Raw genomic sequence first — 16,803 nt, forward strand, 5'->3', positions numbered from 1 at the left:
TGAAGCTTAATCCTCATAAATGTGTTATGCTTTGATAGGATATGACTTCGAGATTTAGTTATGAAGTTTCTTTGTGTTGTTCTGTTATGAGATAGTTGTTCGATTTCATTGTATTTTCAGTTGGATTTCAATTATTTTTTTATAGGTTAAAATGTGGTACTCTCTATGTTGAACATGACATATTTTCATGTATAATAGACTTCTTGATTTTTTTATTCATTTCAAGTATTACAGTATGTAGGGTAAAGGGTGTCACAAATTTTTGGATAACGTGATTTTCCTCCAATCTCGTTGTTTATTATTATTTATTGCATTTATATGACCACCTTAAGAGCACCTGATTTCTTGTAGTCTATGAATTGATTGAGTATTTGTCTTCTATTGTCTCTTTTTTTTTTTTAATTAACTTATGTTCTAAGATGTATGTTTGAGTAATTTGGATGTGAATTTGAGTCCTTATAGAGAACTGTTAGGTTGTTGTAAAAATTCCAATTTAAAGTAATATGAAAATTGGATTATATGATTATAGGTTGAGTTATTAATGTGTAATTTAAGCAACTAATGATGCAAAAAAACATAGTATTAGGCTTCGTTTGTGTTTTGACCTTTTAGAATATGTTAAAAGAGAAATTTGGTAACCTATGTGATTTTTGCAACTTTTGCAAGAAGACATGAAACTATTGTCCATTGGGGGTGGGGGATCGTGGTGCCAAGCTCCATGATCCTTGAGAGCAAGGGATGCTCTTTATCTCAATAGTGTTGGGTGCCAATAAGATTGTGTTGGGCACAAGAGCTCCACAAAGCATGTCTCTATTACTTAGTTGTTGGGTATGGTGTTGACCACGTTGGGCATTATAGCTCCAAGAGCTCTTTGTGGCTATAATGTCAAGCAAAGGTGTTGTCACTTTGGGTGAGAGATCTCTAGAGAGCACAAGTTGCTCTTTGTAGGGATGGCATTGGGCGCGAGGTGGGCCTCACCAAGCATGACACCTTGGATCAATGAACCTTGAGTAGTTTAGAATATGAGTTATTGTTAGTGGTTTGAGGTGGTTTCTTGATAGTTATGTTTAAGAGAAATGATATGTGATACTAATTGTGACACCTTTCTACTCCAAATACTTATATAAAGAATTTAATAATTAATAAAATTTAAACCAACAAACTTATTATGTAATAATAAAGGAGAACGTAACAAAATAATGTCAAAAATTAAAATAAGGCACAAATCACCTAATAGAACAAAACGTCAACATGAAACATGATTAAATAAAACTTGAATAATTCCAATCAAATACTAAAATTATAAATTTTTGCCCCAATGTCAAATTAATCAGAGCAAAAATCCAAACAAGTGGAATTTTAAGCCTCTCTTTCATTAAACATATTGTCTTCTATACTTGATTTATTCTTGCAAATGGCGATCAGTCCAAACACACATAACACAAACAAAGGTAGATAGAATAAATCTCATTCATACACAACATATATGAAGCTTAAATATAAATACACACATCTACATCATAAATTAAATCTCAAGTGTATATAAATCTTCATCCACATCTTCATAATAACCATTACCATACATTCGTTCATCATTAATAACTAACAAGTCATATAAGTCATCTCAAGGGTAAAATAAAGCACATTTAATGCATGCTCCTAACTCTAGATGCATGTGATACCAATCTCCTCATCATCATCACTATAGATAACCTAGGAGCCATGGAACGGGACCACCCACCTATAGTGATCCCTACCAAGGGATGTCTATCAGGATCCTGTTCAAGTGTTACATCTAGTCATGGTTGTTTTCTATTCTTGTTACAGGTTACCCACCATAACATCTTCCAGGGAATAGGTACATGACCTATAATATCCCACCTGCATAGATTCACACTATTATATGAAAAAATTATGTATGCATGGACTCAATAATCACATCACTACATTACAATATCTAATAACTCACTTCCTCTTTTATTAGTGTGTAGTATTAGACTTATTTATCACATAATCAAGCAGTTGAGAGGCAAACAGATTTTCCTAGTAAAGGTCATTTGGAATAATGACACTAGAGATGCTACGTGAGAATTGCAAGAGAAAATTAGGAAAAATTATCTTTATTTATTTTTAGCAATAAAAATTTTAGACAAAATTTCTGTAAGTAGGGAAGAATTGTAACATTCTAAATTTTTTATATAATATTATAATATTCTCAATTTTATTATTATTATCTTATTCTTAAAATAATAGTCTAAATTTCTAGTTACCATATTTTAAAAAAAAATAGTGATTAAGTATAATGTTTTTATATAATTATAGTACATTAAATATTTTATTACAATATTTTTAGTAAACTAAAACGGAAATATATAATATGTAATTACATTATAAAATTTTTAAAAACTATTTATAATATTTTTCAAAATAATATTTTAATTATTATTATGAAATAAATATTTAAAATTGTTAAATTTTAAATGTTTAATAATAATAAAAAAAAAACCATTTTTATAGACGAAAGGGATAAGAATTTTGAAAGTTAGATTCTAACTAAATGGATAAAAAAAGGAAAAAGAAATTAAATTTGACCATAAATAAGATAAGTGGAGGGAGGGGACCTTCAGGAGAAGAAATATTTACGAAAGGGAGAGAATGTGAGAAGAGAAGGAACAAAGTAAAAAAGAAGGAAGAGAAGGAACTTCAGGAAAAAAAAAAGGGTGGGACAAATCCCTTTTACCTTATTTAAGTTCTCTTTAATCGATTTCACTCTTTTGTTAAGATAAGAGGAAGAGAACTTTTATCCCTTTTAAATTTTCTATATTATTATATTTATTTATTTTATGTTAAATATCTATATGTATATTAATTTAATGAAGTTCTTCTAATTTTTTTTGTTTGTTTAATTTATGATACTTTTAAATCTAAATAGTTAATAAGGTGTTAATTATTTATGTAGTTTCATTATTTTATGATATTTATCAATGTCATATAACTAATTTAATATTCTTAAACACATCTCATTGTTGTAAATTATGTTATACTAAATTTTATATAATTAAAAATACTCTAAATCATTTAGTTTAAACATTTTTATTATTTTTAACTATAATCTAGTTTTGTTAATTTTCCTAAGTTCAACTTATTATTACATTATCATTCTTTATAAAGATAAATATTAATCTGTGGCCATAAGAATGAAAATTTGAATTACTTTGTAATTGGAGGTTTGACCTTGGAGACTTAAATGGTAAAGAACTTAAGGTGAAATATCCTTTTATTATTTGATATTATGATAAAACTCATTTATCTTGACTAGTTACTATAATAATATTTCAAATTACACTACAACAAGAAAAATCCAATATATATAATTAATATTCATTACAAATAATTTTGCACATTCTTTTTATTTATTGGTATTTATTGGATAATTATTCTCACTCCTTATTTTTATTTGTTTTAAAATTAAATTATTTTTAATGTAAAATAGATGGATATACCAGTAGTTCCATATCCCTTTACAGTTGATATTTCTACTGTTTTCCTGGAGGAAGTTGTAATATGAATGCAGTATCTAACTCTGTCACTTTCCAAGGAATAGGAATTTCTTCCTTTATATTTTTTTCCCGAACAAGAGAATCCTACAATTATTGATGGACATATTATAATTACTTTCTTTTTACCACCTGCCAATCATGTCGATCCTATTGCAACCTTATTTCCACCTCCAATGTAATTATTCTAGTAGAAGCGTGAAGGAAAAAAAATAGTTTGTAAATAAGTACATTAATGTATATATTGTGATGTATATAATTTCATGGAATTTTCTTTTGTACTTATGATAAATATTATTAATTTTATAATTAAATTAATAATCTATAAAAAAGATATTATTTTATTATTAAATTTAGAACTATGAAATAGACGTTACACATTTATAAGGTTTCTTATAGTTAAAATTTTTCAGTCACAGTCACGCACCCTTAATTTCTTCGTTTGTTTTGGCTAAAAGTTTAGGGTGTAAACCTTAAGTTATTGAATTTGATGTTTAGCAAAACAAGTGGTCGTTTTAAAAGATCTCAAGTAAGAAATTGCAAAATTTCTCAATTATAAGTGTGAAAGAACTTAGTGGTAATGAAAATAGGTGAGAAGAAATAAGTCATTCAAACATCATCTCAGTTGTTTTTAAATTAAATTAAAAATGAAACCTTACTTTGCCAATTGTCTAAATATGCTTAGTTTGTAAATGTTGCATATTAACCCGAGAGACAATGCATGCCAACATAACAATTAATTATTGATTGATCATGAGGCTAATAAAGTTAGTAATTGATTATAATGAAAGGATTTATTTGCATAATTGAGTTTAAAATTTAGGGACACAAATATCAAAAACAAAATCTTTCAAAGACTTGTTGACTATCTTTACTATCTTTCAGGGACTAAATCAAGTATTTACTCCAATTATTTTCAATAGTGTTTGTCTAACCCAATTTTTATTTAGAGTAAATGAGACAATTTCGTATAATTGATATTTTTTTTAAACATATTATCTCTAATTGGCTGAAATTTATACAATTAAAAACACAAAATTTAGTGGATCTCATGCCGTATTTAATGATATTCTATTAATTTAATAATTTTTAATAAACTATAACCAATAAGAATAATTGTGTTTAGAAAAGAGTGTTACTAACACTCTTCTTATTATTTCTTAAAATTTGATGAAATTGAAAAAAGAATGAGATAGAAGTATGAAAATTTAAGTTGGATTTTCTTTAACATCGTTATAATCTTTCCTGTATATCTATTAAAACTAAATAAAAATAAAATTTTTTAAGACTATTATTATGTATAAAAAGCTCTAATACACCGTCATATATATGTCCAATTTCAAATTTAAAATCATATTGCCTTCATTCTTATTTATAAAATTTAAATATGATTTATTAAAATAATGAAAAATAGTTAATATATATAGTTAATAATAATAAACTTGTCTTATATTTATAATCTTTTTTCAAAATTATCTTTATATTATTTTTTTCTCTCCTAATTAATACAGTAATACTCTTCTTTCTCTCTTGTAACTTTTAAAAATCTTGTTTTGATCCCTTAAATTATTAATAATATATCTGAAAGTGACAAATTGAGACAAATATGCAGTATTAACTTGGTTTAATAATATGATTTCTCTTACTAATAGAGATACTAGTAGGTAAATTTTATACAACAATATTTGATAGATTTCGTAATTAATTTTCAATATAAAGAATAAAATAAATTTTAAAAAAAAATTTCCAGAGACTAAAAAGATTGGTTTTATAGTTGAGGGACTAAAAACAAATTTACCTTAAATTTAAAGAATTAAAAATATATTTAAACTTGTTTTCACATATATATAATTAACGCAATATTTCAAAACACAATGATTAATATATTTAATTAGAGTACATGTTTTTTTTTAAAAAATTATGATTAATATATTTTATCACATTAAGAGAACATATTTTTAGTTAAAGATATTTTAACCTAAAAATAGTTAATATATAAAATAATAAGAATTAATATTATAAAAAATAAGTAAATAGTTAGTCTAAGTTTAAACTTAAAAATAAAAACGAAAATTCTATATAAATGGGAAGAATCCATATTTGTAGCTGATGGATGTGATGGTTATAAATGAGAACAAAAGTATTTCTTTTTTGAGAAAAATAAAAAGCAAGAAGGATCTTGGATGGTGAATGGCTCCGTCATGAGAACAGTGGCTCTTTACCATTTGACCATTTATCCATCACAATCACTTCCAACTTTTTATGAGCACTGGCCAACCCCCACGCTTCCTTTATTCTCTTCCTCCTTCCTCTCAACCTTCACTTCCTCATCACACTCTCCCAATGAAGATCCAGTGCGACGTCTGCAACAAAAACGAAGCTTCCCTCTTCTGCACCGCCGACGAAGCCGCCCTCTGCGACGCCTGCGACCACCGCGTCCACCATGCCAACAAACTCGCCTCCAAACACCAACGCTTCTCCCTTCTCCGCCCCTCCCCCAGCCAACACCCTGTGTGCGATATTTGCCAGGTAAGATGGTATCAGAGTTTATCCTAACAATAATTATTCGTGATGAAAGATGTTTTCTTTTTTATATATATATTTTTATCTTCGATAATGATGTTGCAGGAGAAAAGAGCTTTCACGTTCTGCCAGCAAGACAGGGCGATTCTCTGCAAAGACTGTGACGTGTCCATTCACTCTGCCAACGAACACACCCTTAAGCACGATAGGTTTCTTCTCACTGCTGTTAAGCTTTCTGCTTCTGCTATGCTTAGCTCATCGGAAGCTTCATCTGATTCAAACTCAACCCCTTCTTCTCTTCCTCTTTCTTCTGACGTTTCACGTCAAACAACACTACCTCCATCTTCCACCGTCAACAAGGTCGCTGCTATTGTAGGAACTGCTTCCACAGACGCTATCAGTAGCAGCATATCGGACTACTTGATAGAAACTCTCCCTGGCTGGCAAGTTGAGGACTTTCTAGATTCGTATTCTGTTCCCTTTGGTTTCTCTAAGGTTTGCATCTTCTTTCTTTCTCTCAATTATCAAAAGTTATTCATGTTTTATTTTCACAAATTTTGATACAATTTCCCAAGTATTAGCAGCTAATATTCTCTAATCATAATTGAAATTTTATCTCTTTAATTTATAATTTCGTTCTCTCATCACATTTCTGTCTTTAATCTATATTGATCTTTGATGTAAACTTTAAATCATGGAGATAAAACTTATTTGTGATTGAAGGAGAACTACTAAAGAAACAACTTTGAATCTGTGTCTATGTTTTGTTTTTTGTTTCTTTTAATGTTGTTTGTGGTTGGATCTGAGATTTGTGACACTGCAGAGTGATGAAGTGATGACACGGTTTGATGGTGACGTGGAGGGGCATGTGGGTTCGTTATCGACTGAGAGCATGGGGATCTGGGTTCCTCAAGCGCCGCCACCTCTTATGTGTTCCTCGCAGATGGATCGAGTGATTATTGGTCACGCTGAGACCAACAACGTCAAAGGTAGCAGATCGAGGTTGAAGGATGATAATTTCACTGTTCCACAGATTAGTCCTCAATCCAATTCCAAGAGAGCCAGATTTCTATGGTAGAAACGAAACAAACGAAACAACTCTGTCTCTTTTCTTACCACCCTTCAATCTTATTCTGCCCTTGTTTTTCAATTCGGTTCCGTTTGACTTTTTTTTCCCAATTCCCTACAGGGCTGTGTTTGTAAGTTTTGATCTATTTGTGCACCTTTCTTCAAGTGATTGTAAATATCAACCTTTCCAAATGCATCGTGTTTTTTACCCGTTTTCAGAGGAAAACCAAAAAGATATACACACAGTTAACCAATCAGAAAAATAAATTTATTGACTTTTTAAGATATTTATAAATAAAAAAAAAAACTAATTGAAACACTATAAGATCTGCCTAGTTTATAAGCGATCAAAACAGTAGCATCGGTTGAGTTGAAATAATATGCATTAGGTTTAAATTCTAACTTTATATCAAACTTAAAATCCAGTTTATGGATTTTTTTTTTTTAATAAGAATATTTTTTTTCTTTATCAGGTTGATTTCTATAAAAAAAAAATAGTATTTTCAATTAATATGTCATATTCAGTCAGAAATCAAGTCTTAATCTTTAATTTTTAATTAAAGTGATAAACAATTTGTGTTAACCACTTTTTTTTTTTTTTTTGGTATAGATAGTACTTATTTAGAGTCTACATGGAGAGATTTCATGCGAGGGTTTTGTTTGAAATGAGTGGCAATTCAATCAACAGGGTATTTGTTTTGATCTCGTGGTGTTGTACCTTTTGTTCATGGGGGGCATAGTGTGGTTGTTGGATGAAGGACATAGAAATTAATGAGAGAAAAGGGTGTGATGGAGGAGATGATTGTACAGATGAATATGATGATGATGATGGGATTGGGCAAAAGATAAGGACAGAGAGAGGAGAGGAGGGCCATGTTTGGTGAAAAGGGTTTGAATGGATCGCATATGCTTTCTCTAAACGTCGGAAAATCATTTCTAGGAGCAACCGTACCCTTCATCATAATCATTTTGCCATCGAAAGAGGAAATTGGTTGCTATGGCTTCTACTCCAACTACTTCTCATTTTCTATTTTCGTTTTTGTTTATCCTGGTGAGGAAGGAATGAATCGGGAGGGTTTTATTTTTGTCGTTATCTGATCGAAAAATTGATCAAGTTATTTATTTTAATTCAAACTCCACCCGATTAAAGCTTTAAATATATGGAATGAAATAAGGTTAACCAATATTTTAGCTCAATATATAAATATCGGGATATGTATAGTGTATAGTTAAATTATGAAATAAAAGATATATAAAATTTTAATTAAAGTGTTTTTATAATATATATTTTAAAATAAACAATATTTTTATAATTATTTGTAAATATAATATAATATTATATAGAGTATTATTTTAAAACATTATTATTAATATGTTGTTATTTTAACAATTTATTTATTTATAATGATTTGAAGTATAACTCAAATTCATCTTAAAAAGTATATCAAGTCTAATTTTAAGATTTGAATCGGTCCAAAATAATAAGAGATTTGGTTGGATCCATGGATAGGTTAGGTTTTGCTCACACTTAGTTTATGCTACCGAATACACGTTAAAAAAAATAAAAAAAATAAAAAAAGACTTAAGTCAATCCGTCCATAAATTTAACTCGATTCTTTTATTGATTTGGATGAATTTGAGTCTTAAAATTAGAATCAGTATATTTTTTAAGATGTGTTTGAGTTATGCTTCGAGTTGTCTTGACCCAACTTTTCATTTTTTTTTATAATGCATAAATTTTTAGAATAATTGTATCTTAATAATATTTTTTTTAAAAAAAAGATATAACTTTATGTAACATTCTGTTATATTATATTAAATAATTTATTTTTAAGTATATATTAAATATATGTCTTGATTGAAGCTTTATTTTTCTCTTTTCTTCATAATTTAATTATACATATATTAATATTGATATGCTGAGTTAAAAATCAAGTTAACCCAATTTCGTATCATATATTTATCTTGATAAAGTTAGTTTGGACTTAAAAAAATGACTTGATCAATTTTTCAAATCAAGTAAGAAAAAGGGAAAAATTCGTCTCTTGTTCCAAAGTGAATTACCTCCAATAATAATCATTTATAATATATTAATAAAAAAACAAATAAACATGATTTTAATAAATTAATTTACTTTATTACATTTTTATTTTATATTATATCTTATTTGCTTTTATATATATATATAATCCCTGCATGTGGACACAGTCTGACTTGTAGGTGCCCTGCTTGTACGCATCCGGACAATCAATGCTGTGAATGGCGTTCCATAACTAGATTGTTCAAGACTTCAAGGCACTTAATGCAAATTTATTTATTTATTTATTTTTATATAATAAGAAAATAGATAATGTTAATTTACTCTCACCTATTTTTTAGTTAAAGTATATTAGCAATATACCAAAATTTTAGGATAAACAAATTACTCATTTTTTTTATTTAGTTAATTTATATAAAGAATATTATAGTAATTTTATTTTATTTTATTTTAAAAGAAAATAAAATATTTTTTCTCTTATTAACTTTATTCTCCAACTCATTTCTTTTTTTTTATTAATTAAATATCTTCTCTAACTCATTTATCTCTCTTATTAAATTCTTTCTCTAACTCATTTATATTTCTCTTATTAAATTCGTTCTTTAACTCATTTCTCTCTCATCTCTTATGATATCTCCCCTGAACAAATAAAAAATTAATTAATAACAAAAAATGAAATGGGTTAGAGAAGGAATTTAATAGGAAAGAAAAATAACTTATTTTCTTTTAAAATTATATTAAATTACTATAATATCATTTATACAAATTAACCAAATTAAAAGAAATGAGTGATTTTCTTATCTTAAAATTTTGATGTAAATTATTAATATACTCCAACTGTGAGAGTATATTAACCTTCTCCTAAGAAAATATATACTGCAATTTATTATCTATTACGACGTCAGGTCAAAACTAATATAAGAATCGAATTTTAGTTCTTAGTTACAGAATACGTATGTGGAATCCAACGACTTTCGGTTCACGGTAGATTTATCAACTTTTATCGAGACATAATGAAAATATGATTCACAGAAGTAGTTCATGGAGTAGTCACTCCATAACTTAATTCTCTATGATTATGATCTACCATGGTACCAAGCATTAAAATCTGAGAGTCCGTTCTGAACTTGATATTATAACAATTTAAATGTGGCAGTAAAGTATTATGTTTCTTTCTGTACAAATTCCTTACGATGTGTTTACAGTGAAGGCTCGTTTAGCAGTTTAGATATAGACCCACGCATATGCATGGGTAAATGAATAATTAAGTTGATAACATAAAATGAATAATCTATTTAAATGTTTTACATAAAATGATAACATAATTAAGTTGATGTTTATCTTTATTAATTGATCAAAGTAAATAATAAAAATACTTTTCTAAATTTTATTGAGGAAAAAATATATTAATGATGCCAAAAGGATATAGAAGTAAAAGAAAAAAAACTAATAAAAAATAGAGATTCATGAAATAATGGGTTATGTAATGTAACGAGAAAGTAAAAATAAATACATAGAAAATACTATATAAAAATATAATTTTTGTCACTTTTAATTTCTGATAAAAATAAAAATAAATAAATAAAATATACAGACAATAAACATGAAACTGGAAATTAAATGTGAAACATATAAGATATGGGTAAAAAATGTGATTAAAAAATATGTTAAAAAAAAATATTTTGTGGATTCACGTGTCAATTCAAATGCTAATTTTAGAATTATACATAAAATGTAAATTTATTACGATAAGTTTTTGATCTTCACATTTACACAATATTTATAAAAACAATCAAATATTTAATCTCTACCGTTATGGTTCTTATAGAGATTTTATTTATAGTTTTCCGTAAAGTCTTATTGAAGTACATTTTTTATTATATATTTAAAGTTTTAACACGTGATATGAATTAAAGTATATATTTAAGTCTTACACAACATTATTTACTTTAATATCAATATTTTAGAAACTCGTCTGTTAACATCTCACTCATTATAACATAAATATATACCAAAAATTAAATTTTTAAATACATTATTATTAAGAGAATAAATAAAAAGAAATTAATCAAGATATTTAAAATGAATCATGATCAACACCGCAAGAGCAGAGTTTCGTTATTTAGGACATAGAGAGACCATCCTCTCGCAAATTTTTTTATAATATATATTAAAAGTTATTTATATTTTAGTTAATGCTAATAAAGTTCACATAATATTTTTAAATATTTTAAATTTTATTCCTTGGTTTTTAATTAGTTTAAATCTTTGAAAATGATATTTTTTTACAAATAAAATAATTTATTTATCAATTATTAACAATTTAACATCATCAAACCAGTATAGCAAATTTTGATTATTGAAATGTAATAACTCAACAGATCACTACACTTGCTGCTACTGAACGACTACAGTGTAGTAGAAGGATAACGACACACTAGAACAAAGTTTGTTATATCGTCGGTGGCTAATATCCTATACACATCAGTTATATACAAAATACAATACTAACAGTAAAATAAACATGAGTATTGATCGACATTTATACATCGAGTAGCTAGCCATCAACTGAATCTAGCCACCTCCAACATGGCTATCCTCTAAACTATACAAGTCATCCTACTAATCTTGAATTTTTTGGTCCCCATTTCAATATTTAATAATAGAAGTATCCCTTTTCCCCATTTATTCATCAAGATGTCCTTGTTTTGGTGTTCATTGAGAAGTCGGATTTTGGGGTGCCAACTTATCAATGTAATTTTTTTTTTATAAAAATAGATTTTGAATAAAATATATATATTTTTAAATAAAATATATTATTATATTAAATAAATTATTTAAATATATAAATATTTTTAAAATACTTTAAAAATTAAACATTTACTTTTCTATTTAGATAATTTTTTTAGAGATATTATAAAAGTTAATTTTTGTGTAATTTAATTTTATTAATATGTATGATATTTTTTGTGATCAAATAATGATTTATACTCATTTTTTATGTTAGTGAATATAAGAGTATCACTTTCAAATCTTGAATTGGTTCTAAAAAAATCTTCAACATGATTCTTAAAAATTGTAAAAAAATAATAATAATTTACTAGTTCTTTAAACATTATTTTAGGAGTCATTAATTTTCATTGACTCTTATTTTTATCTCTAAATTATATAGGAATAAATTGCATTAAAAAAGTGCAATATCAAAAGTAATTAAAAAAAATATCAATGTTGAAGATGACAATTAATTCCACAAGGTGGGGGTTTTTTGTTTCATGGAGGATTGCAACGAGGAAGAGTTTATCTTGGATATTGTGTATGGTTGTTTTCATCATCAACAATTTCTTGATCTCACGACACAACTTCATGGTAATCATTGACACAAGCAAAAGAAATATTTATCTCTTGCTAAAGATAAGATTCATGTTGGTTAAAAAATGGAACGTTGTTGGGATACATACTTCGCAAATATGTTATAGTTGACTGTGACGAACCAATATTTTCACCAAATAAATTATTAACAAATTCTTTAGTTGTTAATGCAAAAGTGTGTTGATAATTGTCATGGTAGTGATCTGGATGTTGTTGTGATGGTGGAGTTACAACAAATGAATTACATTGTGTCTCCCAACCATCATTTTGCATATCATCAGTAATAATGAGGTTGTGATTTGGAGTTGTATTTTGTTGTGTATACTCTCATTGTGTTGGCATTTCTATTGGCACTTGTGACATTTGGCCAACATCAATATTCTCTACAACTCGTGGATCTTGTAATTGTTGGGGCACGCACAAATAAAGAATTATATTTTGTCTATACCATGCCATATATTCATCTGTATGCAATAAGTGATCATTGACATGTTGTCCTACTACAACGTTTTGTCGGCATTCCATCCATTATTGGATCTAGTGAGCATGCTCTTTTCCCCAATTATTATAAGCATTTCCCTCACATGGATGTCTAAAGTTATTGATCCAAATTTATAAGCATTTGTGGTATATCTTGGCATAAACCAAATTGGAGTTTTACACTATCCACTTGTTGCCATTCAATCATTGCGAAACAAATTAAAGTTTCACATTGTTGAATTTTTAAATACATTTTTTGGCAGCATGTGCTCATGACCTTTATAAGGCATCCAAAGTAATTGTAAAATTAAGAATGAATATTAATATCTTAATATGTGACAAATAAAAAAATTAAAACAAATGTATATACCTCTGTAATTTTCATGTGATCATTTCATGACCTATACCCAACTAGGTAACCTTTTGGTGTCCTTGAATGGCTTAACCTCGCACCACTCCATTTGGTACGACATATATGACGTGAGTAAATAAGCAACATTAACAAAAGTGTTTAAAATTTATATACCTAATTGCAAGAGGATATAATCCTTGTGGATAATTGACTTGTGGTGTCATGAAAGACATGTGATACCATGTCCAAGACTGCAACAACAATGCACACCCACCCATAACTCGTGCACCTACGAGATTTCCTACACACATCTCTCTCTATAATGTTGCCAAACATGCTAACCCCTAACTATAACATTTAATATTGTCAAAATCTATTAATAAGTTTAGATACATAAGCTGAATTCTATTGGTTGATTTGTCTGGCAATATAACACCCATAATTAGGTACATTATGTAGGTTCTACAATGGGCTTGTAACTGAAATTGGGTTGGTTCTTTTGGGAGTTCTTGTTTTAGAAATCCTCACAACCACACTAGTTTGATTGTGGACCTTTTTCTCACTCTTGATGGAGGAATCACACCTAGAAGTCTTTCACACAACTCATCCCAATCTAAATAACTAGATCCAGCTACCGCTCTTTCATTTATCCTAAGTCCTAGTTGTAGTGCCACATCCTTCAATGTCGTAATGCATTCACCACATGGTAGATGGAATGTGTGTGTCTCGAGTCTCCATCTCTCTACCAAAGTTTCAATCAATGAATGTTCAATCTTACATTATCTTATAAGTGAGATTTGAGTGAATCTGACTTGTTCCAACATTGGTATAATTAGAGGATTTGGAAGGGGGATTGTATGGTAGTATGCTTGTAGGACTTCATCTGTTGAACTCTACATATAAAAAGAAAAGTCATTAGTACGTACAAATTAAACATGATTGAATGTAACATGAGTTACCATTGAGGCTATGCGACCAACCCTATGAACATATTGTTTCCTCAACAATTGTGGAGTAGCCATTGATGTTAGCATGAAGTTAGGGAATTTTATTGTATGTATTGTGTAAAGGGAAGGATGTGAACTGGATAACAATTGTTTGTTTTTGTGTCTAAGGGGAAAATTTATATTTATTTATAGAAATATTGTGTGATCTTGATCATTCAAATTGTCAGTGCAATCTTATTCATTCCTTTTTGTTGCCATAAAGGAAAAATGGTCGTAGGATTCTTAACACTTGAATAGTAATGAAGTCTGCATTTTTGTTATTTATGTCGTTAAATCATCAATGCAATCTTAGTCGTTCCTTTTCCTACCACTAAGGAAAAAAGCTTGTAAGATTCCTAATGTTTGAACAATAATGAATTTTGCACGTTTGTGATCTAAGCCATTTAAATTGTTGGTGCAATCTTAGCCACTCATTTTTTTGTCACTAAGAATAAAAGCCTGTAGGATTCCTAATGCTTAAATAATAAGTCTACATGTTTGTGATCTAAGTTGTTTAAATTATTGGTGCAATCTTAGCCATTGCTTTTCCTACCACTAAGGACAAAAGCCTATAGGATTCCCGATGCTTAAACAGTAATGAAGTATACACGTTTGTGATCTAAGCCGTTTAAATCGTTGGTACAATCTTAGTCGTTCTTTTTCCTACCACTAATGATAAAAGCCTGTAGGTTTCTTGACACTTGAACAATAATGAAGTATGCACATTTGTGTTCTAAAATCATCGATGCAATCTTAGTCATTCCTTTTCCTGCCACTAAGAACAAAAACCTGTAGGATTCTTGATGCTTGAATAGTAATGAAGCCTGCATGTTTGTGATCTAAGCCATTTAAATTGTTGGTGCAATCTTAGTTGTTCACTTTCCTACCACTAAGGACAAAATCCTATAGAATCCTTGGCGCTTGAATAGTAATGAAGTCTGCACATTTGTGATCTAAGCCATTTAAATTATTAGAGCAATTTTAGTCGTTCTTTTTCCTACCACTAAGGACAAAAGCCTATAAGATTCCTTATTTGCTAGGAGGGGGAACGAAGCAAATGCAATGTTGTCACTTAGTAACGAATATGGACAAATTGTAAAAAAAAACATGGATGATGGGTTAACAAAACTCACTTCTCACAAAGTTAAAACGCTTGATCAACAAAATCAATCATTCATCGTGTTTGAAACAATAAACCAACGAGAAGGTGGACGACCACAAAAAGATTCAAAGTATTCTTCCAAACACAAAAGTGTGATTGTGGTAAATTTCAAGCGACACACATGCCTTGTTCACATGTCATAGCTACATATGCACATGTTCACTTGAATAACATGTCATTCCTTTCTCTAGCTTACAAATTACAAAATATTTTTAATGTGTATAGCACTTTGTTCGAATTATTGCCCAAAGAAAATGAGTGGCCAAAATATAACAGTGATGAATGGTGCCATGATCCGAAAATGCAAAGAAATTCCAAAGGTTGTCCAAAATATACTCGCATACACACTAAGATGGATCTCAGAGAAAAGAATCAACCCAAAAGATGTAGTTATTGTAGAACTATTGGATACTCAAAAAAAATGTCCACAACTTCAACAATTATGATCTATGTTTTTTTTTATATATTTTATGTTTGAATAATAAAAATTCAAAAAACAATTATGTGTTTTTTTTGTTATTTATAATATTTAAATTTACTTTATCATTTAGGTTGAGCAGTTTAAGTGACTTGACCTTTACAAATCACAATAGTTGGTATAATACTAGAAAAAATAGCTAACATTGACGCCAAAAACAACAACTAGCACAAGGCTAATGTGGAAGAACATATGCACAAAGTTTTGGTGATGCCAAAGCATTGTAGAAAATAAAAGGTCAAGTTAAAGCAAATTGATCAAGAAACAAGATCTCAAGAATTAACTAGATAAGTCATGTCAACTTAGCTTAATATGTAAAAGGAACTTTTAAAAATTGCAAATTTTACTTGGCCATTAAAATAAGGATTTCAAGAAATACTTAAATTTAGTCTTTTTGAATATAAGAATAAGTTTTTTTGAAAAATAAAGTAAAAAGTAAAGTGTTCAAAAAGACTATACAAAAATAATTTTGACTGGTAAGAAAAAGCTTATAAATTCATAAGTTTTCAAAAAGCAAAACTAGTAATATCTGTCTAGTAATCGATTACCAGAAGAAGAAAACTCTTGGTTCAAAATTCAAATGCTAAAAACATGTTCTGGTAATCGATTACCAGACCTTATAATCGATTACCATAAGAGGAAACTTCAAAATTTTAATTTAAAAGATACAACGTTTCAAATTATTTTTGAACTTAAAACTGTTGTAATCGATTACCAGAGTATCTTTTCTGAAAATTACAAAGAGTTACAACTCTTCATAAAAAGACACAACCTAAGAAATAATTGTCTT

At 28.3% G+C, this 16,803-nt stretch overlaps 1 protein-coding gene across 1 annotated transcript; it reads left to right on the forward strand.

Annotated features, from left to right (window-relative positions):
- The first annotated feature begins 5,711 nt into the window (after positions 1–5,711).
- LOC109815481 (B-box zinc finger protein 21) lies at positions 5,712–7,340 on the forward strand. The gene is made up of 3 exons (XM_020380218.3): positions 5,712–6,086; positions 6,186–6,575; positions 6,904–7,340. The coding sequence occupies exons 1-3, from the start codon at positions 5,820–5,822 to the stop codon at positions 7,156–7,158; spliced, it is 912 nt and encodes a 303-aa protein (XP_020235807.1). The 5' UTR covers positions 5,712–5,819; the 3' UTR covers positions 7,159–7,340.
- Positions 7,341–16,803: the final 9,463 nt, after the last annotated feature.

Source organism: Cajanus cajan, chromosome 9 (assembly GCF_000230855.2).
Source record: "Cajanus cajan strain Asha chromosome 9, NIPB_CcT2T_4, whole genome shotgun sequence".
NCBI classification, from domain to species: domain Eukaryota; kingdom Viridiplantae; phylum Streptophyta; class Magnoliopsida; order Fabales; family Fabaceae; genus Cajanus; species Cajanus cajan.